The sequence below is a fragment of the Arachis stenosperma genome, chromosome 4 (assembly GCF_014773155.1).
Source record: "Arachis stenosperma cultivar V10309 chromosome 4, arast.V10309.gnm1.PFL2, whole genome shotgun sequence".
Lineage (NCBI taxonomy): Eukaryota > Viridiplantae > Streptophyta > Magnoliopsida > Fabales > Fabaceae > Arachis > Arachis stenosperma.
Window position 1 is genome coordinate 32,904,433 of NC_080380.1, and position 25,876 is coordinate 32,930,308.

General features: G+C 36.9%; 1 protein-coding gene across 1 annotated transcript; it reads left to right on the forward strand.

The window, feature by feature from the left end:
- Positions 1-5,923: 5,923 nt before the first annotated feature.
- LOC130974858 (secreted RxLR effector protein 161-like) lies at positions 5,924-6,460 on the forward strand. The gene is made up of 2 exons (XM_057899699.1): positions 5,924-6,128; positions 6,186-6,460. Exons 1-2 carry the CDS (start codon positions 5,924-5,926, stop codon positions 6,458-6,460), a joined length of 480 nt encoding a protein of 159 aa, XP_057755682.1.
- Positions 6,461-25,876: the final 19,416 nt, after the last annotated feature.

The following is a 25,876-nucleotide window of genomic DNA, read 5'->3' on the forward strand; positions in this document are numbered from 1 at the left end:
GAAAAGCTAGCCTTGCCAAGGTAGAGGGCTTTTCGGCTATTTTGTAGAATTGAAGGGAGATGACTTCATGAACTTCTACTTCCTCTCCAATCATGATGCTATGGATCATGATGGCCCGATCCACAGTAACTTCAGATCGGTTGCTAGTGGGGATGATGGAGCGTTGGATGAACTCCAACCATCCTCTAGCCACAGGCTTGAGATCCAGTCTTCTTAATTGAACCGGCTTGCCTTTTGAGTCTCTTTTCCATTGAGCTCCTTCAACACATATGTCCATAAGGACTTGGTCCAACCTTTGATCAAAGTTGACTCTTCTAGTGTAGAGGCGTGCATCTTCTTGCATCATAGGCAAGTTGAATACTAACCTCACATTTTCCGGACTGAAATCTAAGTATTTCCCCCGAACCATTGTAAGATAATTCTTTGAGTTTGGGTTCATACTTTGATCATAGTTCCTAGTGATCCATGCATTGGCATAGAACTCTTGAACTATTAAGATTCCGACTTGTTGAATGGGATTGGTCAGAACTTCCTAACCTCTTTTTTGGATCTCATGTCGGATTTTCGGATACTCATTTTTCTTGAGTTTGAAAGGGACCTCGGGGATCACCTTCTTCTTGGCCACAACTTCATAGAAGTGGTCTTCGTGGGCTTTGGAGATGAATCTCTCCATCTTCCATGACTCAGAGGTGAAAGCTTTTGTCTTCCCTTTCCCTTTTCTAGAGGTTTCTCTAGCCTTAGGTGTCATAGGTGGTTGTGGAAAAACAAAAAAACTATGCTTTTACCATACCAAACTTAGAATATTGCTCGCTCTCGAGCAAGAGAAGAAAGAATAGATGAAGAAAAAGAAGATATGGAGGAGAGGGAGAGAAGGTTGTGTTTCGGCCAAGGAGGAGAGAGAGGATTATGTTGTGTGAAAATGAAGAAGAATGGATGGGTTTATATAGTGGAGGGAGAGGGGTTAAGGTTCGGCCATATTGGGTGGGTTTGGGTGGGAAAGGGATTTTGAATTTGATGGTAGGTGGGTTTTATGAGGAAGAGTGGATTTATGTGAGTGGTGAAGAGGTGATGAGGAAGAGAGATTGAAGTGATTGGTGAAGCGTTTTTGGGAAGAGTGTTTATTGGATTGTGTGAAAAAGAGAGAGAGGGTGAGCTGAGGTAGGTAGGGATCCTGTGGGGTCCACAGATCCTGAGGTGATCCTGTGGGGTTCACAGATCCTGAGGTGTCAAGGATTTAACATCCCTGCACTAATTAGGCGTGTAAAACGCCATCTCTATGCAATCCTGGCGTTTAACGCCAGATTGATGCTTGTTTCTGACGTTAAACGCCAGCTCTATGCTTGTTTTGGGCGTTCAACGCCCATTTGTAGCATGTTTCTGGCGTTGAACACCAGTTCCATGCTTATTTATGGCGTTCAGCGCCAGTTTTCCTCAGGGTGTATTCCTGGCGTTTAAACGCCAGGATGCTGTTTGTTGCTGGCGTTCAACGCCAGATCCATGCTCTGTTCTGGCGTTGAACACCAGCCAGATGCTCCTTCCTGGCGTTTAAACGCCAGTAAGCCCTTCCTCTAGGGTGTGCTTTTTCTTTTGCTTTTTTTATTCTGTTTTTAATTTTAGTATTTATTTTGTGACTACACATGATCATGAACCTAATAAAACATAAAAAACAATAAAAGAAAAATAAAATTAGATAAATAAAAATTGGGTTGCCTCCCAATGAGCACTTCTTTAATGTCAATAGCTTGACAGTAGGCTCTCATGGAGCCTCACAGATAATCAGGTCAATGTTGTAGACTCCCAACACCAAACTTAGAGTTTGGATGTGGGGATTCAACACCAAACTTGGAGTTTGGTTGTGGCCTCCCAACACCAAACTTAGAGTTTGATTGTGGGGGCTTTGTTTGACTCTGTACTGAGAGAAGCTTTTCATGCTTCCTCTTCATGTATACAGAAGAACACCCTTGGGTCTTAAACACAAGGTAGTCCCCATTCAATTGAAGGACTAATTCTCCTCTGTTAACATCTATCACAGCTCCTGCTGTGGCTAGGAAAGGTCTTCCAAGGATGATGCCTTCATCTTCCTCCTTCATAGCTTCTAAGATTATGAAATCAGCAGGGATGTAAAGGCCTTCAACCTTTACTAACACGTCCTCTACCAATCCATAAGCTTGTCTTACTGACTTGTCTGCCATTTGTAATGAGAATATGGCAGGCTGTACCTCAATGATCCCCAGCTTCTCCATTACAGAGAGTGACATAAGGTTTATGCCCGACCCTAGGTCACACAGAGCCTTCTCAAAGGTCATGGTGCCTATGGTACAGGGTATTAAGAATTTACCAGGATCTTGTCTCTTTTGAGGTAAAGTTTGTTGAACCCATGTATCTAGTTCACTAATGAACAAGGGAGGTTCACCTTCCCAAGTCTCATTACCAAACAACTTGGCATTCAGCTTCATGATGGCTCCTAGATATTGAGTAACTTGCTCTCCAGTTACATCTTCATCCTCTTCAGAGGAAGAATAGTCTTCAGAGCTCATGAATGCAGAAAGGAGGTTTAATGGAATCTCTATGGTCTCTATATGACCTTCAGATCCTTTTGGGTCCTCAATAGGGAGCTCCTTCTTGCTTGAGAGACGTCCCATGAGGTCTTCCTCATTGGGATTCACGTCCTCTCCTTCCTCTCTAGGTTCGGTCATGTTGATTATGTCAATGGCCTTGCACTCTCTTTTTGGATTCTCTTCAGTATTGCTTGGGAGAGTACTAGGAGGAGTTTCAGTGACTTTTTTACTCAGCTGGCCCTCTTGTGCCTCCAAATTTCTGATGGAGTACCTTGGTTCACTCATGAAACTTAAAGTGGCCTTAGACAGACCAGAGAGTATGTTTGCTAAGTTAGAGGAGCTCTGCTCAGAATTCTCTATTTGTTGCTGAGAAGATGATGGATAAGGCTTGTTATTGCTGAGCCTATTTCTTCCACCATTATTAAAGCCTTGTTGAGGCTTTTGTTGATCCTTCTATGAGAAATTTGGATGATTTCTCCATGATGAATTATAGGTGTTTCCATAAGGTTCACCAATATAATTTACCTCTGCCATTGCAGGGTTCTCAGGATCATAAGCTTCTTCTTCAGAAGATGCCTCTTTAGTACTGTTGGATGCATTTTGCCATCCATTCAGACTTTGAGAAATCATGTTGACTTGCTGAGTCAACATTTTGTTCTGAGCCAATATGGCATTCAGAGCATCAATTTCAAGAACTCCCTTCCTCTGAGGTGTCCCATTACTCATAGAATTCCTCTCAGAAGTGTACATGAACTGGTTATTTGCAACCATGTTAATGAGTTCTTGAGCTTATGCAGGCGTTTTCTTTAGGTGAATGGATCCACTTGCAGAATGGTCCAGTGACATCTTGGAGAACTCAGATAGACCATAATAGAATATATCCAAAATGGTCCACTCTGAAAGCATGTCAGAAGGACACCTTTTGGTCATCTGCTTGTATCTCTCCCAAGCTTCATAGGGGATTCACCATCTTTCTAAAAATTTGATTTCTTTATCTAAGCTTGTAAAACAAGGATTATGTATAAATTTTTATGATGATTCTATTGGTATTATTAAAAATTCTTGTATTATTGGACGTGGTACTTTAATTGGTGATTTTTTTAAAGTCCATTTAGCTAATAATATTCCATCTAGTTTTATGGTTATGCATGGTAATGGTACAAATGAAAAATCCTCCATGTTGTGGCACCGAAGGTTGGGACACATCTCCATTGAGAGAATGAAGAAATTAGTAAGTGATGGGGTTCTTGAACCTCTAGACTTTACTGATTTTTATACTTGTGTGGATTGCATTAAGGGAAAGCAAACCCAAAAAGTCTCAAAAAGGTGCTAAGACGAGTTCTGACATATTAGAAATAATTCACACTAACATATGTTGTCCTGATATGTCCTTAAGTGGTCAAAAATACTTCATCTCCTTTATTGATGATTATTCACAATATATGTATCTCTATATGCTTCATAATAAATATGAGGCATTGGACACTTTTAAAGTTTATAAAGCTGAAGTAGAGAAACAATGCGTAAAGAAAATTAAGATCGTGAGATCAGATAGAGGTGGAGAATTTTATGGGAGATATACTGGAAGTGGGCAAGCACCTGGTTCATTTACAAAGTATCTTCAAGAGCATGGTATTGTGGCACAATACACCATGCCTGGCATACTAGATCAAAATGGTGTAGATGAAAGAAGAAATAGGATTATGCTGGATATGGTGAGGAGTATGCTTAGCAACTCCAATCTTCCTTTATCCTTGTGGAGTGAAGCCCTTAAGACAGCTGCGCATATATTAAATAGAGTTCCAACAAAGGCAGTTTCTAAAACGCCATTTGAGCTATGGAAAGGTTGGAAACCTAGTTTAAATCATATACGCATTTGGGATTGCCCTGCTAAAGTTCGGGTTTATAATCCACAAGAAAGGAAGTTGAACCCAAGGACGATAAGTGCCTATTTTATCGGCTATGCAGAAAAGTTTAAGGGTTATAGATTTTATTGTCCCTCCCATTCAAGTAAAATAGTTGAATCTAGAAATGCAAGGTTTTTAGAGCATGATGTGGAAAGTGGGAGAAATCATCCTCTTAAAGTTGTTGAGAATGATAATGTTTGTCAAACCTCTCCATGTACAAGAGTGATTGTTCAATACAATGTCCATACAGATAGGGTCAATGTAGAACAACCTATTACTAATGTTCCACATCATGAAGATAATGTTCAAGTAGATCATATAGTGGAGGATTAAACTCTTCATAATGAAAATGTTATTCAAGAACATATTGCTCAAGAGCAATTTCAAGAAGAGGGAGAACCTGTTATGTCACTACCTTTACAAGAGGTTGATGATGCAACATTAAGAAAATCTACAAGAATTAGAAAGCCTGTAATTTCTAGTGACTATGTAGTGTATCTTGCTGAGTCTGACTATGATATTTGTGATGAAAATAACCCAACGACGTTTTCACAAGCAATGAAAAGTCATAATTCCAATTTATGGCTAGATGCTATGAAGGATGAAATGAATTCTATGGCGGATAACCAAGTTTGGGATCTTATAGAATTGCCTGATGGGGAAAAGGCCATTGGCTGTAAATGGGTCTTTAAAATCAAGAAGGATTCATCAGGCAATATTGAGCGCTACAAGGCTCGACTTGTTGCCAAAAGATTTACTCAAAGGGAAGGAGTTGACTACAAGAAAACCTTTTCTCCTGTTTCAAAGAAAGACTCTTTCCGCATCATTATGGCATTGGTAGCACACTTTGACATGGAATTGCATCAAATGGATGTGAAAACGGCATTCCTTAATGAAGATTTGGAGGAAGAGGTCTATATGAGACAACCCGAAGGGTTTATCTCAAGTGCTGATAAGGAGTTAGTTTGCAAGCTTAAGAGAGCAATGTATGGTCTTAAGCAGGCTTCCCGACAGTGGTATTTGAAGTTTCACAATGTGATTTCTTTATTTGGGTTCATTGAGAATATTTCTGATAAATGTATATATCACAAGGTTAGTGGGAGCAAGATCATATTTCTCATCTTATATGTAGATGATATTTTGCTTGCAACAAATGATTTAGGGTTGTTACATGAAGTGAAACAATTTCTCTCTAGACATTTTGATATGAAAGATATGGGTGATGCATCTTATGTCATTAGCATAAAGATTCATAGAGATAAACATAAAGGAATTTTAGGTTTATCTCAATAAGCCTATATTAATAAAGTTCTTGAGAGGTTTAAAATACAAAATTGTTCACCAAGTGTTGCACCTATTGTGAAAGGTGACAAATTCTGCTTAGATCAATGTCCCAAAAAATGAACTTAAAAAGAAATAGATGCACAATATTCCTTATGCTTCAGCCTTGGAAGCCTAATGTATGCTCAGGTTTGTACAAGACTTGACATTGCTTTTGCTATTAGCATGTTAGGAAGATATCAAAGTAATCCAGGAATTATCCATTGGAGAGCTACAAAGAAGGTCTTAAGGTACCTTCAAGGGACCAAGGACTTCATGCTTACATATAGACGAATCGACAATTTGAAAATTGTTGGATACTCAGATTCAGACTTGGCGGGATGTGTTGATTTTAGGAAGTCAACGTCATGATACATCTTTATGCTTGCTGATGGAGCAGTATCTTGGAAGAGTGCAAAACAATCACTTGTAGCCACTTCTACCATGGAAGCCGAGTTTATTGCTTGTTTTGAGGCTACATCACAAGGTGTTTGGTTAAAGAATTTCATCTTTGGGCTTAAGATTATGGATTGTATCTCTAGGCCATTGAGAATATATTGTGATAATTCAGCTGCTATATTTATGGCTAAGAATAATAAAAGTAGTAGTCGAAGTAAGCACATCGATATTAAGTACTTAGCCATTAAAGACCAAGTTAGGTCTAATGAGGTATAGATAGAGCATATTAATACTAAACAGATGATAGCTGATCCTTTGACAAAAGACATGCCACCAGAATTGTTTAAGGATCATGTTACTAGTATGGGTTTATGTTTTGTAACGTCACTTATATGACTTATGTTATATTATATGACATATTTGGATATGAAATTTCTCTTATTGATTGTTTCTCATTTGGTCAGTATATATGCACGTACATGATTGAGAATGACAAATAAAATTCAGTGAAGGATCTAGAATAAGCATTGGGCTTATTCTTGCAAAAATACCACATAAAGAGTTTATTCAATTAGGAGATGTTACATTGTAATACATAGAAGGTAATACTCAATTAATGAGAACCTACCACTATGATTCGTGTAATTTGTCTTAATTATTTAAGCATAGTATGTAATTACAAACTATACGTAACAAATGTTGAACCAAGTGGGAGAATGTTAGAGTTTTTATTCTAATTGTGGTCCAATTTGTTAATATAGAAATTAGTTTGGGTGGTGTTGTAATTATTCATTATTATATTGACAGTTAGTCTGTTCTTTGATGGAAAGAACACGACTGTTTATCATAAACTTTATAAAGTTTGGGTCTCCAATTCTGATCATAAAAACAAAAAAATACACCTTAATTTTATCTGAATCTCTGTAATTTAAGAATTAGAAGTTTTAAATTAAATCAAAAAATTTATTGACAATGACTGGAGGTACATAAATTACTGATTTTATAAAATATCTAACAGTTCATTCTAAAGGAAAATCAATCAGTGTTGTTGCAATACAAAATGGTTTTTCTTATATAATGGTCCAATATATAGACCACTAGTCATAGAATTACATGAAAATATCATGTGCCTATGAACATATAGAAGGGAGACTCCGACTACATCTTGGCAATTTTGCTTGTGATCACAATCTTATCATTGTTTTGGTCGACAGAGATCTTATGCATTATTTAGATTATTTTATGTTAGACTAATTTACTTGTATAAACTTGAACTTGTTCTTGAGGATTATACATATTTTGTTATTTTGAACAACTCCACAAAAAATCTTTTAGCAAAAATTTTATTTTTTGTGATTAAATTTTGTTTATTAAATTTTTTTTTAAGATATCATTCAATAATTTTTTAATTATTAAATTGTGATTTTAGCAAAGTTTTCTTTAACAATTTTTTTCATATCTTACTAATTAATCACAATATCAATGCGTGTTATCCTTTGTGCAACCTTTATAACTTTTATAATTTTTTAACCTATTTTATCTATGAAATACAATTATATATTGGTTTGATAGCAACTGCAAAAAACTACTATTATATAAGAAATCATACTCAGCTTGCTAATTTAAACTTTTAGAATTGAAATATTGGTAATTAGTTAAACAAGTGATGCCATAGTAATAACTAGTAACTACCGACTAATTAACCTATTCTAAAGACCAATTCTGTGGGCACTATACCGCTGTTCTATATATATAAAGTAGAATACATACTGATTTGCAACTTCAAAATTTATTAGAATATTAAGAAAAGAATATCTGGTGTTTGTTGACACTACAAGATTTCTACTTGTTTATGGGATTTTTTTTGTGGAAGTTTTAAAAAACCTCCATAACATATTTTATTTATGACAAAATATAAAACCCCCATAATTAAAACTAGTTTAAATTTCTAAGTCCAATCTTCTAAATCAATAGCCAGTTCTAAACTTACTCTGATTTTTTTTTGGTGACTTTTAACCTACTCTGATTAAACCCAAACAAATTTAACTCCAAACAAAAATTTGACAAAAAAATTAGAAGAGGAAGAAGAGTGAGAATGAAACCCTAGCAGATCTACTCGCCGCCGCAGTATTCATCTTTTCGCCATTGTCATCATCAAGCTCGCTGTAGCGTCTAAGATCAGAGGGAGAGTAACCGGCGACGCCCGCGACGCCATCCTTGCCGAGGTCCATGAGCAGGTTTCCATGCATTCTTAACTCCAGTTTCTCATGGAAGGAGTCAGATCGAGCCGCCGCCAAGCGCGCCACTCATGCGCTCGCCGTTCTTGCCAAAACGGTAAATCCTCCGTTCCTCTACCTCGATCTCTTATCGTGTTTCTCCCTTAATTTCGGTTTTTGGAAAATTCGGTCGTGCATGTATCTTGGTGTAGATCCTTCGGTGGTTGTGTCTTGCAGAGGAAGTGGTGAACGTGAATGTCGAAGAAGGAGCTATTCCTTCGGCGCGTCTCCTGAGATCACGACACGGTAACATTTGAGATCTCCTTCTGCGTTCTTTTGTGCATTCCTATGGAAGCTTCTTTTTTGTTAATTTTGTGTTTTCCTCTACATTAATTTAATTTGATTGATTACTTCTCTGATTTAGGATTTGGCTTGTTACTTTTGTGATTATTTAGCAACTTGATGGCGATACAATTAGTGTTAATATTTTTGCTTATCCTGGTTTGATTCTGATTTTTTGCTTATAAGCAGAATGAGATCCTTATGGAAGCCTACAGATCAATGCTCCATGAATCGCAAAAACTTCAGGTTCTTTGCTTGCCACTACCCCTGAATTTTTCTGTCTCTAATTTAATTTGTGCTTTTTTACTATTTTAGCTATTCTTTTTGAAATAGAAATTACATTCTTCATTTAGATAGTCCTAGTTTGATGAATTTTTTAGTAACAAATAACAAATGTGATGTTTGTAAGAGAGAAAGTACTTTCTGGTATCTATTGGAATTGTTGGAATTGTGATACTGATTTCTAGTGGCATGTATCAATGAATTTTTGAATAATGATTTATTTTTCTGTGTGACTTGTTTGTATTAATTCATCAATACTAATTCATCACTAAGTTATGGAGTTCTAATTAATAGGTCGAAGAAGAAATGCTTATGCATAAGCTCTATGATGTTATGTAAGCTCATGGTCTAACTAAAAAGGTATCTTGATCACTCATCTCATCTCATCTCTTCCATAAGAATCTCATTCTGCTTATCCTCTCCCCTGAAGAATGCAAGGTTAGGTTCCTTTTTCAGATTCTCTTGTTCGCTTCTTCCCTTCCCTTCCCTTTATTTATTCCATTGTCAGGAGCTGGAATTCATACACAAGAGTAGCAACACTAATTCATCAATTGCTTGTTGGTTGTTACTTCTTTTAAAATCTTTACCTTATTGTATTTATGAATCATCAAACAGTTGGAGCAGAGGTGCAAGCATTGGGTGTCATAGTAATGATAACAGACCCTACCTCAAACAGCGACACTTTGCAGTCAGGATTCCACTTTCCATTACTCCTCTCTTTTGTTGAATTTTATTTAAAACTGTTGCTGACAATTTTGGTTCATCAAAGGTGGTGTGCTATTTAAATAATTATGGCAAGGATTTCAATGGTGGACTCTTTCGTTTCTAGGATGGCCAGTCAATGTCAATTATGCCAATGGCTGGAGTGAGTTTATACTCTTTCACTATTACCACTTGTGCTTTTCTTTTCTGGTCAAATGGTTTCTGCTGCTAAATAAGGAGAGAGATTTCTCAAAATTTCATTATCGAAATGATTCAATGTAAGAGGAAATGTTTCGCTTTTTAATTTATTTTATCCTTTTTTATCTTTTAACAGGATGTTCTGATGTATACTGCTGACCAGCGTAACATTCATTCTGTTGATGAGGTATATTCAATTGTGCTTGTGTTAGATATTTCCAGAATGGATTACATTTCCCAGTGCTTTTACATTGAATTAAAAATTAAAATTCCTTGAATAAGTAAACTTGATTTCACTTACTAGTGTGTACCTTGTAGAAGCTAAACTTGGTGATGATCAATTGATCGTGCTCACAAGAACTTTGATGCTTGTTTAAGAAAAAGAACCTTAGTTGTTGAGATTTGGCTGCTACTTTAAAAAAAAAAAAAGACTTAATACTTCATTGACTAAAAGAAACTAAGTTTGCGGTTGAAAAGATTTGAAGTCCTCATTCATGTATGTTAAAAGGGACTTACGAGCTGTAAGGCGTATAAGATGAGCTATTAGTTTATACAAAAATAAAAGAATATAATTAAACTATTAATACTATGTTATGTTGCATAAACAAGTAACGTTTGTATCGTGTTTACAAATGTCTTCATTATTTGAAGCAGGGACCAAATCTATATTATAGTTGTCACTAATTATATTTTATTCGAAATGATATAGTGTGTAACTGAATTTAGTTCCCGAGGAAGGTGTGAATGTGATTGAGGGTAGCAACTAGCAACTAGTAAGTAGCAACAATAAGAGAAGAATACTAGATTTACTTTTGTGGCTTCATGTCTGGATTCAGCAAGAGGACTTGAATATATACATGAACACACTGTTCCTGTTTATATCCACCATGATGTGAAATCTGTTAATATATTAATATATAAAGACTTCCGTGAAAATGTTAGTTTATTGTAATATTCTTGGCAATAATCATTATTTTGCAATTTTTGTTTTTTTTTTTTGAGACTAATATTAAAACTGTCTAATAAGGTTTTGGAAATTTACTAGGTTGCAAATTTTGGGCTAACTAAACTTAGGGAAGTTGGAAGCTCTTTATCACTTCATACTCGTCTTGTGGGAACATTTGGATACATGCCTCCAGTGTAAGAACTTAGCTGTTAACTGTCTTAGAACATAACAGTAAATATTAGAAAATATAAAATAAGTCAATGAAAGTTGTGATTGATACAATTTATAGATTCTGAATGTCTAAGAACTTGGTTTGACATGACTGAATTTATAGATTCTTGGGTTGGTCATAATGTCAGATGTGAGCGTTATCTCTACTTTAGTGACATCTTTTTTCCATTCTTAATTCAAAATGATATCTTCCTTTGATTTTGGTCATCTTTGCTTTGTATATTAATGATATTTTGTACCTAATTTAATGTTATCTCTACTTTAGTGGATCAGAATGCTTCAACCAACTAAAGGTTGTTACGGCCGCAGCACCAACAGTAAGTTTTACTCTCATCATTATGATCTTGTGTTATCAGAATGTGAACTTCATATTATGTTTCTATGCAGATTGAATTTTAACAAATTGCTAAATTATGCAGATACTTCTAGCAATCAAATAAAAAAAACAAACTACAAGAAGTCATGGTTGGATTAGCAGCAAATGTTTTCACATTCATGTCCTCTCAATGAATCAAGCTATGTATTTCAAGAAGCTGGAAAATAGGTGAAGTAATACTTCACTTTTGAACCATATTGTAAAATTAGTAATCCATGTTAACCTTGAGCAAAAATTATAAATTTGTAACACTGTACACTGTTGTTTGTTTTGTGTAAATGTGTATTATCCCACATTAATTTTGATTTTGGTTTTTGGTTCTGATGGTTATTTATTTATTTTTCCCTCTAGATTTTGATTCTTCAGTCGAAGAATCTATGCTTTATTGATTTGTATCAGTAAGGACCAATTATTAATGAAAATCCAGGAGAAACACTTTTCAGTGCTATATTCCATGGCATCTATATTTATTAAATTTTGATATTAAAAGATAAATTTTTAATTTGAGAGTATGTAAATGAGATGAGATTAATGAATGATTTGAAATTAAAAAGAAATAAATAATAATAGGATTTGTGGAGGTTTAAAAATCTCACAAAATAGTTAATTTTTGTTAAATAAAAAAATTAATTTGTGGGGGTTTTAAATCGTCACAAAAGTGATTTAAAATTGTCACAAAAGTATAATATAAAACCTCAACTAAACACACATAAAACCCCCCACTAAATAGATTGTGGAGGTTTTTAAAAACCCCCACAAAAGACCTCGTGGCACCTCAAATTTTGGAGGTTTTGGAAACCCCCACAAACCATTTGGTGGGGGTTATAAACCTCCACAAATAGGAGAAAAAACCTCCACAAATAAACAAAAATCTTGTAGTGTGATGACTAAGCAGAAAGTGTTGTAATGATGAGTAATGACAGAAATATTTTATGTGTGAAATATCCAAAAGTAGTGTTACTTACTTACTTGTATGTATTATTAATTTTATTTGTAAATGCTTCTATCTTGGATGACGTTAAGCAAACACCACAAATAATAATTAGTAATTATTATAGTCTAAGTGGTGGGAAGTATATATTCATATAAGATCCTTTTAGTTGATATAAGAATTGATTAATTAATAACTTTGTTTTATAATAATAAGAACGGTACCACACTAGTTAGAGAAAAGACATCAATCAAGGTGCATATAAATTGGTGTCACTAGGTATGAAAGTGATTTCAAACGAAACCATATGTTTAATGGATTAATCACAAATTCATCACTTCTTTGTTGGTTTGACATATCTAGTAAATGTACTATTAAATTATTTGAATCACACTTATATATATATATATATATATATATATATATATATTTCTAAAACATAATTAGTGATCTTTAATCAGATGTAAAGTATGGAAACTTTTTTTTAAAGGAAGAACTCAACACAATAAGTGAAGCATAACAACCAACATAAAGTATCAACGTAAAAAAAAAAAGCAACCAAAGCAAATCGATCACACTATAAGATATTTCGTTGTCATCTTCGACATTGTCATCAATAATAGAAGAGATTTACACCTAACCACTCCTTATAGTTCATAAAGGACCAATGGATGATATCCTCAACTCTTTTTTTTTTTATTCTGAAAAATCATTTTATTCCTTTCCAACCAAATATTCCATATAATTGCATAGAAACACATCATCCATCTCTTGCGCTTCTCCTTACAAGTTGGTAACTCAGTCCAACTTTAAAAATGTTCCTTTAGCGTCCCCGAATATGACCATTGCCTTCCAACAAAAGACAACTATGTACACCAAACCTGTCAAGAAAATTCACAACTAATAAACAAGTGGTGATCATCTTTAACTCCTTTACTACATAACACACATACAACATCTTCTTGGTTCACCACCCCTAACCAACTCAGCCTCTCTTTCTTATTGACCTTTCCAGTCAAAGCAAACCAGACAAACAACTCAATTTTTGGTGGAACTAGGCCTTTCCAAACTGTCCTAGTAAAGCTGTAACTCGCTATGTCCTCCGAAATTATTTCTGTCTGCAGCACCTACACAAAGGAGTTAGTAGAAAATAAACCTTGTTTATCAAATTTCCATACAACTCTATCCTCTCTGTCATAAGCAATATTTATCACTCTTAAAGTATCATGCAGCTGGTTCACTAGATCCAACTCCTATTGGAATAACTCTCACCTCAATTGGAAGTTCCATCTTCACTCTAATCCATCCCAAAATCCACAATCCCCTATAATGGATCCTATTTGGGTTGAAACCGAGAAGAGCCTAGGATATTGATCTTTCAGAGAGCCGCCACGCAGCCATACATCCTCCTAAAACCGAGTTTCTCTACCATCACCGATCTCCATAGACAACCCAGTAATCATTTTCTGTTTTACTTGTTGATCCTTAATCTGTATATGGTAGATATCCTTCCACGGCCCCTTCGGGAAGGTAATACCTGGGATGACAACAACACATTTAGATTTAGGTTATTACAAGAGTAAACCACCTTCTTCCATAAGAGACAATCTTCCTTTGAAAAATGCCACCACTACTTAAATAGAATGGTTGTGTTTCGCACCATGGCATCCCTGACGCCTAACTCGCCAAACTTTTTGGGAGCCTGCACCACCTCCCACCTGACCATGGCCATGCCATTCCTTCCATCCTCCTTACTCCAAAGAAAATTTCTCTATAAGGAAATTAACTTCTCTGCAATAGTTTTTGACATTTTATATAAACTCAAGTAATATACAGGAAGGCTGTTCAACACAGATTTAATAAGCACCAATTTATCGGCTTTATTGAGAACCTTGGTTTTCCACATGCTTAGGTAAAAGTATGAAAACTTATAAACGTATATACTCGTATTATACTAATAAAATTTGGAGTCAAGATGTAATGTTGAATTTATTTAATTAAATCTCATTAAACTTTTATGTACTTTTTATTCTAATTAAATAAGATTGTTATTGATGAGCGGATAATTTATACGCTTTTTGACATTGTTTTTAGGTAGTTTTTAGTAAGTTCAAGCTACTTTTAGGGATGTTTTCATTATATTTTATGTTAAATTCACATTTCTGGACTTTACTATGAGTTTGTATGTTTTTCTGTGATTTCAGGTAATTTCTGGCTGAAATTGAGGGACCTGAGCAAAACTCTGAAAAGGAGGCTAACAAAGAACTGCTGATGCTGTTAGAATCTGACCTCCCTGCACTCGAAATGGATTTTCTGGAGCTACAGAACTTCAAATGGCGCGCTCTCAACAGCTTTGGAAAGTAGACATCCAGAGCTTTCCATCAATATATAATAGTCCAGACTTTATTCGGGAATTGACGACGTAAACTGGCACTCAACGCCAGTTCCATGTTGCTGTCTGGAGTAAAACGCCAGAAACACGTTGTAACACCCTACCATACAGAGTCTTATGCTTAAGTCATAATTCAGAGATGGCAAGGTATTACGACCTCTAAAATAAAAATTTAGTACGTATAGTAGTATGAATGATTGATTATAACTAGGAACCTTTGTAGAAAAAGGGGTAAACAAAAATCGCAAATCTTCGATCGATAACGTAACGAACAAGGATAACCAACGCGAGATTATATATATACAAAGGAGTGTTAAAAACAGGAATATCAAGACTCAAGATCCGGTTGCGAAGATAACCGGTCCGAGCATAGCAATATATACATATGATAAAATAAGGAAAACCCCAAAGGAAACCCAAAAGGGACACAAATACAGAAACCTATTCTCCAAAATCTCCCATAAGAGGAGTCATCACAGTTTGTATTATTTAGTGGAGATAAAAGTATCTAAGCAAAATATATAAACCAAAACATAGTCCCGAGAACAAAGGATCTTCGCAAATCTAGAAGTCTCCAGCATGCCTCAACGGGAAACCTCACGTCCTGCATCTGAAAACCACAAAATCCGCATGGGTGAGAACCAGAGGTCCCCAGCATGGTAACAGCTTCCACATATATAATACATAATAATGGAGGAAAGCCGAAAGCAATCCTAGAACTTCCTCCAGATAATATCAAAGCTTATAAACAAGCTAAACCATAAAGGGCATCTGACTAAAGATACTTCAGTCTAACTAATACTTCCCTTTCCAATTCCTTCAAACCTCCCAACCACCAGCAGGAGTATAATGTAGCAAACACAGTTATATCAGACAAGAAATATACAATTAGGAACAAGTAAGACATTTAGACAATTATCAAGTAATATGCAGTCAAATAGGCAATCTCAAACAATTCATATAATATGCATATGATGAATGCCTGTTCCTAGTGGCTGATGATATCATCTGTCGGTTATAGAGCCAACCCGACAAGTCCTGGTAGCTAACCATTGGACTGTCCCTCTGTCACGCATCCCCAACTCGAGTTATACTCGTTATAAACTTGATCATAATCATGATCTATATCCATCACCCTCACTGGTGAATATTTACGGGGGCGAGCTCATCCGGGTCTTTCACAGTGCCCGGCCACACTTATGACATAGGGTCAAAAGAGCTTCGAGTCTCAACCTGGAGCACATGGTGGCTAGCCACTGCTTCCTCCCAGGGAAACTCTCATCTCCAACAGTGGAAGTGCAACATTCACAATTCATTCAACAACATATATGCATTTGTACATGGCCATAATCATGGCTCCGCCGTAACACGGCAATAATCTAGCCTTCCGGCTCACGGTTAAATCCATAACCAGCCCATTGGCATCACAGTTAAATCCATAACCAGCCATCTCATTAACAAATACGGCCTTTCGGCCCATGGCATAACAAGCACTTCCACCACCACCTTCCGCATCTCACATAATCATGCTTGATCCTCAATGATGATTCATTTTTCCCTTGCTTCACTCGCAAGTTACCTCATTCACTAGCCCCTTTTTAATAGCTAGGCATGTCATAATGATTTAAGACATAAATGGTGAGATTGGAGGCTTAGAAGTATGAGATTTGGCTTTTAAAACTCAAAAATCAACTTTGGGATGAAAACAGGGCCACGCGTACGCGCACTCCACGCGCACGCGTGAATGGCCTCAAAAACTCATCGACGCGTAAGCGTCATGCACGCTAACGCGTGGATTGAAAACTAGCAAATCGACGCGCACGTGTCAACCACGCGTACGCGTGGGTGGCCTCGTGCCTCAGGCACAACACTGGCACAGTTCTGGCATAACTCTCTGGAAAATGACTGGGCATTGGGTGCAGCACAATCGGCGCGCCCGCGCACACCACGCGCACGCGTGGATGGTGCTTTCTGGAAGATCGGCGCGTACGCGCCAGGTGCGCCCACGCGCAAGGGGTCATTCTGCTAAAAATTTTCTAGGTTAAAAGCTGCAGAATTCACAGATTTAAACCCCAATCTTCCGACGGACATAACTTCCTCATTTTAAATCGTTTTTCACCCGTTCTTCGAACGGCATGGACATCCCGGATCCAATTTCATTTCTAAACAGATTTGGCACAAAATAGAGATCCGTAGTCCAAGTTATGTCCCGTCAAATTATGCCCAAAAACCATGTTTTTCATACAAAACCACAAAGTGCCATTTTCAAAACAAGCCATTTTCAACTCTTTTCAAAATCAATCAAAACATGCCAATTTCATCCCTTTTCTTTGAAATCAATCAAAAGATATTAAATTCAACATCAAGCCTCCTCAACTCACACATTGACACTTTACCACAATTTACAAAATCACTATCTCATCATTTTAACCCACTTCACCCAAGTGGCTCAAACTCAAACATATTGACATATCATATACTATTCCTCATGCCAATTCTCAACAACACCAATTCCAATAAATCATTATTGTACACAATCAACATCATACTCACCATCAACATGGTTCAACCCACAATTCAACCATAACCAATCATCAAGCATATATCACAACATGCATATTTCTCATACATCATACCACCAAGGCATCAATAATCATCATCACATATATGACCACATCATATATCTCAATCATTCAACAACATCAACAATTCAATGCCTATCTTAGGGCCTCTAGCCTAAGTATTTCCTACCACATTACATATTAGATACAGGAAACCGAAACCATACCTTAGCCGATTTCCCAAGCTCAATCGGAGCACTTCCAAACCACTTATCCATAAGCTCTCAAGGCCTCAAAACCTCCAAGAACAGATTTTTCACCACCAAATCCCTTCTTAAGCTTTCCAAAATCACCAATCAAGCTCCAAAATTCACACATACACAACCTAAGCCACAATCATCATACCCATACACAACATCTCAAAACCCAAACATCATAGAACAACAAAATTACACTAGGGTTGAGAATCTTACCACACCCAAGGTTCAAGGAGACAAGATTAACCTTCTCCTTCAAGAGAGTTGGGTCCTATAACATCAAAGAGCCCAAAATCTCAACATTTTTGCTCATAAAACTCGAAAACAAGGCTGGAATTTCGAAGAGCAAAACGTGGCTTACCTCAAGCTTAATTGTATGGGTTTTTTAGAGCTCTTCGCGATGAATGCGTGGCCATAAACGGAGCAGCAATCGGAGCTCTAGATCAAAAGTTATGGTGGTTTGAAGATCAAGTGAGAGAAAGAAGTTGAGAGAGTGTTCTTCCCTTCCTCTCCACCATTTCAGCGTGTTTGAGTGTGTTGTCAGGAGAGAGAGTGCTGAAAACTAGGGTTTTGGTTTAGTTATGTTGGGCCAAGGGCCCACTTTGGGTCCGGTTGGCCCGGTTTGGCCCGTTCGGTCCAATCTTGGTCCGAATTCCATAAAATTGATACCGAAATTCTCGTCTCAATCTCCTCTATCACATTTAGCCATAAAAATCACATTTTAGGCTTTCTAGAATAAATTCTCATGTATGGGTTAATTAGCCGTTAATTAACCGGGATTTACACACGTCACGACCCGGAGTTGAACGCCCAAAACACGTTACAACTTGGCGTTCAACTCCAAAAAAAACATCAGCTCGTGGATAGATCAAGCTCAGCCCAAACACACACCAAGTGGGCCCCGGAAGTGGATTTATGCATCAATTACTTACTCCTGTAAACCCTAGTAGCTAGTCTAGTATAAATAGGATAATTTACTATTGTATTAGACAACTTTGGTCTCAGTTTTATTTTATTATTCATCTGAGGAAACTATTGATCAAATTTTGGGGGCTGGCCATTCGGCCATGCCTGAACCTTTCACTTATGTATTTTCAACGGTGGAGTTTCTACACACCATAGATTAAGGGTGTGGAGCTCTGCTGTACCTCAAGTTTTAATGCAATTACTATTATTTTCTATCCAATTCGATTTATTCCTATTCTAAGATATTCGTTGCACTTCAACTTGATGAATGTGATGATCCGTGACACACTCATCATCATTCTCACCTATGAACGCGCGTGATTGACAACCACTTCCGTTCTACCTTAGACCGGGCGCATATCTCTTGGATTCCTTAATCAGAATCTTCGTGGTATAAGCTAGAATTGATGGCGGCATTCATGAGAATCCGGAAAGTCTAAACCTTGTCTATGGTATTCCGAGTAGGATTCTGGGATTAAATGACTGTGACGAGCTTCAAACTCCTGAAGGCTGGGCGTTAGTGACAGACGCAAAAGAATCAAGGGATTCTATTCCAACCTGATTGAGAACCGACAGATGATTAGCCGTGCTGTGACAGAGCATTTGCACCTTTTTCACTGAGAGGATGTAGCCATTCACAACGGTGATGCCCTACATACAGCTTGCCATGGAAAGGAGTAAGAAGGATTGGATGAAGCAGTAGGAAAGCAGAGATTCAGGAGGAGCACAGCATCTCCATACACCTATCTGAAATTCCCACCATGGAAATACATGAGTAACTTTATCTTTATTTTATGTTTATTTGCTATTATTTGATTTTCCAAATTCCATAATTTATTTAAATCTGCATGGCTGAGATTTACAAGATGACCATAACTTGCTTCATACCAACAATCTTTGTGGAATCGACCCTTACTCACCTAAGGTTTATTACTTGGACGACCCAGTACACTTGCTGGTTAGTTGAACGGAGTTGTGTCCACACATAGCAAAGAGCCATTATCATGAAATAAATTCCATACAAAAACAAAGAGTACAACATTGATGATCATCAACAAAAAAGTTTTCAAAAATCTTTCAAAAAAATTTTTCTTTATTTTTCGTTTTTCCAAAAGAATATTTTCGAAAAAAAATCATAAAAACCAAAAATATTTTGTGTTCTTGTTTGAGTCTTGAGTCAATTTTTAAGTTTGGTGTCAATTGCATGTTTTTAAAATTTATGCATTATTTTTTTTTCGAAAATTCCATGCATTCATAGTGTTCTTCATGATCTTCAAGTTGTTCTTGGTAAGTCTTCTTGTTTTGTATCTTTTGTTGTTTTTCATATGCATTTTTTGTTTGTTAGAGTCCATGCATTAAAGATTTCTAAGTTTGGTGTCTTGCATGTGTTCTTTGCATCAAAAAAATTTTCAAAAACATGTTCTTGATGTTCATCATGATCTTCAAAGTGTTCTTGGTGTTCATCTTGACATTCATAGTGTTCTTGCATGCATCATGTGTTTTGATTCAAAATTTTCATGTTTTGGGTCATATTTGTGTTTTTCTCTCTCCTCATTAAAAATTCAAAAATAAAAAAATATCTTTTTCTTATTTCTCTCCTAATTTTCAAAAATTTGAGTTGACTTAGTCAAAAATTTTTAAAATTAGTTGTTTCTCATGAGTCAAGTCAAATTTTCAATTTTAAAAATATTATCTTTTCAAAATCTTTTTCAAAAATCATATCTTTTTCAATTTTTTTTTATTTTTTTCAAAAATTTTGAAAATTATTTTCCAAAAATCTTTTTCTTAATTTTATTTCAAATTTTCGAAAATTATGCTAACAATTAATGTGATTGATTAAAAAATTTGAAGTTTGTTACCTTCTTGTTAAGAAAGGTTCAATCTTTAAATTCTAGAACCATATCTTTTAATTTCTTGTTAGTTAAGTAATTAATTTTAAAAATTAAATCTATCTTATCTTATCTTGTTATCATATCTTTTTCAAATATTTGATTTCAAAATATCTTATCTATCTTCTTATCTTCTTATCTTTTCAAATTTGATTTTAATATCTTTTTCAACTAACTATTTGACTTTTTGTTTGTTTCTTATCTTTTTCAAAACCACCTAACTACTTTTCCCTCTCTAATTTTCGAAAATATCTCATCTCTTTTTCAAAAATTCTTTTTCATTAAATTTTAATTTTAATTTTAATTTTAATTATATCTTATCTTTAATTTTCGAAAATCACTAACTACTTTTTCAAAATAATTTTCGAATTCTCCCTCTCTTCTTTTCTTCTATTTATTCATTTATTTACTAACACTTCTCTTCACTTCTTTTCATCTCACATCTCTACCCCTATCCTTATCTTTCTGTTTGGAGTCTCCTTTCCTTATCCCCTTTCTTCTTCCACTAACATAAAGGAATCTCTATACTGTGACATAGAGGATTCCTCTTCTTTTCTTGTTTTCTTCTCTTTCATATGAGCAGGAACAAGGAAAAAAGCACTCTTGTTGAAATTGATCCAGAACCTGAAAGGACTCTGAAGAGGAAACTAAGAGAAGCTAAGTTACAACAATCTAAAGGTAACCTTTCAGAAATTTTCGAACAAGAGAAGGAGATGGCAGCTGAAAATAATAATAATGCAAGGAGGATGCTTGGTGACTTTACTAAACCCACTTCCAAGTTTGATGGAAAAAGCATCTCTATTCCTGCCATTGGATTAAACAATTTTGAGCTGAAACCTCAGCTAGTTACTTTAATGCAACAAAACTGCAAGTTTCATGGACTTCCATCTGAAGATCCTTATCAGTTTTTAACTGAGTTCTTGCAGATTTGTGAGACTGTAAAGACAAATGGAGTAGATCCTGAAGTCTACAGGCTCATGCTTTTCCCTTTTGCTGTAAGAGACAGAGCTAGAACATGGTTGGACACACAACCTAAAGATAGCCTGGACTCCTGGGAAAAGCTGGTCACGGCCTTCTTGGATAAATTCTTTCCTCCTCAAAACCTGAGCAACCTTAGAGTGGATGTTCAGACCTTCAAACAAAAAGATGGTGAATCCCTCTATGAAGCTTGGGAAAGATACAAGCAGCTGACCAAAAGGTGTCTATCTGACATGTTTTCAGAATGGACCATATTAGATATATTCTATTATGGTCTATCTGAGTTTTCGAAAATGTCACTGGACTATTTTGCAGGTGGATCAATTCACCTAAAGAAAACACCTGCAGAATCTCAAGAACTTATTGACATGGTTGCAAATAACCAATTCATGTACACTTTTGAGAGGAATTCCGTGAATAATGGGACACCTCAAAAGAAGGGAGTTCTTGAGATTGATGCTCTAAATGCCATATTGGCTCAGAACAAAGTGTTGACTCCGCAGGTCAACATGATCTCTCAAAGTCTGAATGGATGGCAAAATGCATCCAACAGTACTAAAGAGGCAGCTTCTGTAGAAGCTTATGATCCTGAAAACCCTACAATAGCAGAGGTAAATTACATGGGTGAACCTTATGGAAACACCTATAATTAATCATGGAGAAATCATCCAAATTTCTCATGGAAGGATCAACAAAAGCCTCAATAAGGCTTTAATAATGGTGGAAGAAATAGGCTGAGCAATAGCAAGCCATTCCCATCATCTTCTCAGTAACAGACAGAGAATTCTGAGCAAAGCACTTCTAATTTAGCTAATCTAATCTCTGATCTGTCTAAGGCCACTTTAAGTTTCATGAGTGAAACAAGGTCCTCCATTAGAAATCTGGAGGCACAAGTGGGCCAGCTGAGTAAGAAAGTCATTGAAACTCCTCCCAGTATTCTCCCAAGCAATACAGAAGAGAATCCAAAAGGAGAGTGCAAAGCCATTGATGTAGTCAATATGGCCGAATGTACAAGGGAGGAGGAGGACGAAAATCCTAGTGAGAAAGACCTCCTGGGACGTCCCTCAAGCAAGAAGGAGTTTCCTATTAAGGATCCAAAGGAATCTGAGGCTCATATAGAGACCATAGAGATTCCATTAAATCTCCTTCTGCTATTCATGAGCTCTGAAAACTATTCTTCCTCTGAAGAGGATGAAGATGTAACTGGAGAGCAAGTTGCTCAATATCTAGGAGCTATCATGAAGCTGAATGCCAAGTTGTTTGGTAATGAGACTTGGGAAAGTGAACCTCCTTTGCTCATTAGTGAACTAGATACCTGGATTCAGCAAAATTTACCTCAAAAGAGACAAGATCCTGGCAAGTTTTTAATACCCTGTACCATAGGCACCATGACCTTTGAAAAAGCTCTGTGTGATATGGGATCAGGGATAAATCTTATACCACTCTCTGTAATGGAGAAACTGGGGATCATTGAGGTACAGCCTACCTTATTCTCACTGCAATTGGCAGACAAGTCAGTAAGACAAGCTTATGGATTAGTAGAGGACGTGTTAGTAAAGGTTGAAGGCCTTTACATCCCTGCTGATTTCATAATCTTAGACACTAGGAAGGAAGAAGATGAATGCATCATCCTTGGAAGACCCTTCCTAGCCACAACAGAAGCTGTGATTGATGTTAGTAGATGAGAATAAGTCCTTCAATTGAATGTGGACTACCTTGTGTTTAAAGCTCAAGGACCTTCCTCTGCAACCATGGAGAGGAAGCATGAAAAGCTTCTCTCAGTACAGAGCCAAAAAGAGCCCCCATAGTCAAACTCTAAGTTTGGTGTTGGGAGGCCACAACCAAACTCTAAGTTTGGTGTTGAGAAGCCCCCTCATTCAAACTCTAAGTTTGGTGTTGGGATGCCCTCATTATGCTCTGAATACCTGTGAGGCTCCATGAGAGTCCACTGTCAAGCTAATGACATTAAAGAAGCGCTTGTTGGGAGGCAATCCAATTTTTATATATCTAATTTTAATTTTATTTTATTGTTATTTTGTGTTTTATTATGTTCGTGATCATGTGGAGTCACGAAAAAAATACTAAAATTAAAAACAGAATCAAAAATAGCAGAAGAAAAATCACACCCTGGAGGAAGGACTTATTGGCGTTTAAACGCCAGTAAGGTGCATCTGGCTGGCGTTCAACGCCAGAACAGAGCATGTTTCTGGCGCTGAACGCCAGAAACAAGCAACATCCTGGCGTTTGAATGCCAGGAATGTGCCTTGAGGAAAGCTGGCGCTGAACGCCAGTAACAAACATAGAACTGGCGTTCAACGCCAGAAACATGCTACACATGGGCGTTGAACGCCCAGAGTGTGCATCACTTCGGTGTTTAAACGCCAGAATGGTATGCAAAGGCATTTTACATGCCTAATTGGTGCAGGGATGTAAAGCAAAGGCATTTACATGCCTAATTGGTGCAGGGATGTAAATCCTTGACACCTCAGGATCTGTGGACCCCACAGGATCATCTCAGGATCTGTGGACCCCACAGGATCCCCACCTAACATATTATCCCCTCTTCTCAACATTCATTCTCTCTTTCCAATAAACACACTTCCCAACAACTTCAATCTCTCTTCCCAATTACCCCCTTCACCACTCACATCCATCCACTCTTTCCCATAAACCCCACCCACCTTCAAAATTCAAAAATCCTTCCCACCGAAACCCACCCTAAATAACCGAAACTACACCCACTCCCCTCCCTATATATACCCTTCCATTCTACTTCATTTTCACACACTACAAACCCCCTCTTCTACACCTTGGCCGAAACACCTTCCCTCACTCTCCTCCATATTTTCTTCTTCTTCTTCTTCTCTTCTTTCTTCTCTTGCTCGAGGGCGAGCAATATTTTAAGTTTGGTGTGGTCAAATCATAATCTTTTTGTTTTTCTATTACCATCAATGACACCTAAGGCCGGAGAATCCTCTAGAAAAGGAAAAGGGAAGACAAAAGCTTCCACCTCCGAGTCATGGGAGATGAAAAGATTCATCTCCAAAAGCCATCAAGACCACTTCTATGATGTTGTGGCAAAGAAGAAGGTGATCCCTGAGGTCCCTTTCAAACTCAAGAAAAATGAGTATCCGGAGATCCGACATGAAATCCGAAGAAGAGGTTGGAAAGTCCTAACCAACCCCATGCAACAAGTCGGAATTTTAATGGTTTAAGAGTTCTATGCCAATGCATGGATCACTAGGAACCATGATCAAAGTGTGAATCCGAGTCCAAAGAATTATCTCACAATGGTTCGGGGGAAATACTTAGATTTTAGTCCGGAAAATGTGAGGTTGGCATTCCACTGATCACTAGGAACCATGATCAAAGTGTGAATCCGAGTCCAAAGAATTATCTCACAATGGTTCGGGGAATACTTAGATTTTAGTCGGAAAATGTGAGGTTGGCATTCACTTGCCATGATGCAAGGATTAATTAACGGCTAATAACCCATAAATGAGAATTTATTCTAGAAAGCCTAAAATGTGATTTTTATGGCTAAATGTGATAGGGAGATTGAGACGAGAATTTTGGTACCAATTTTATAGAATTCGGACCAAGATTGGACCGAACGGGCCAAACCGGGCCAACCGGACCCAAAATGGGCCCTTGGCCCAACATAACTAAACCAAAACCCTAGTTTTCAGTACTCTCTCTCCTCACAACACAAAACACGCTGAAAAGAGAGGAAAATGGGGGAAGAACTCTCTCAAACTCTATCTCTCACTTGATCTTCAAACCACCAACTTTTGATCTAGAGCTCCGATTGCGCTCCGTTTGCGGCCACGCGTTCACCGCGGAGAGCTCTACAAAACCCATACAATTAATCTTGAGGTAGGCCACAAGTTTCTGTTCGAAATTCCAGCCTTATTTTCGAGTTTCATGGGTGAAATGTTGAGATTTTGGGTTCTTTGATGTTATAGGACCCAACTCTTGAAGGAGAAGGTTAATCTTGTCTCCTTGGACCTTGGGTGTGGTAAGATTCTCACCCTAGTGTGATTTGTGGTTTTATGATGTTTGGGTATTGAGATGTTGTGTATGGGTATGATGATTGTGGCTTAGGTTGTATATATGTGAATATTGGAGCTTGATTGGTGATTTTGAAAAGCTTGAAAAGGGTTTGGTGGTGAAAAATCTGTTCTTGGAGGTCTTGAGGCCTTGAGAGCTTGTGGATAAGTGGTTTGGAAGTGCTCCGGTGGAGCTTGGGAAATTCGGCTAAGGTATGGTTTCGGTTTCCCGTATCTAATATGTAATGTGGTAGGAAATACTTATGCTAGAGGCCCTAAGATAGGCATTGAATGGTTGATGTTGTTAAATGATTGAGATATATGATGTGGTCATATATGTGATGATGAGTATTGATGCCTTAATGGTATGATGTAT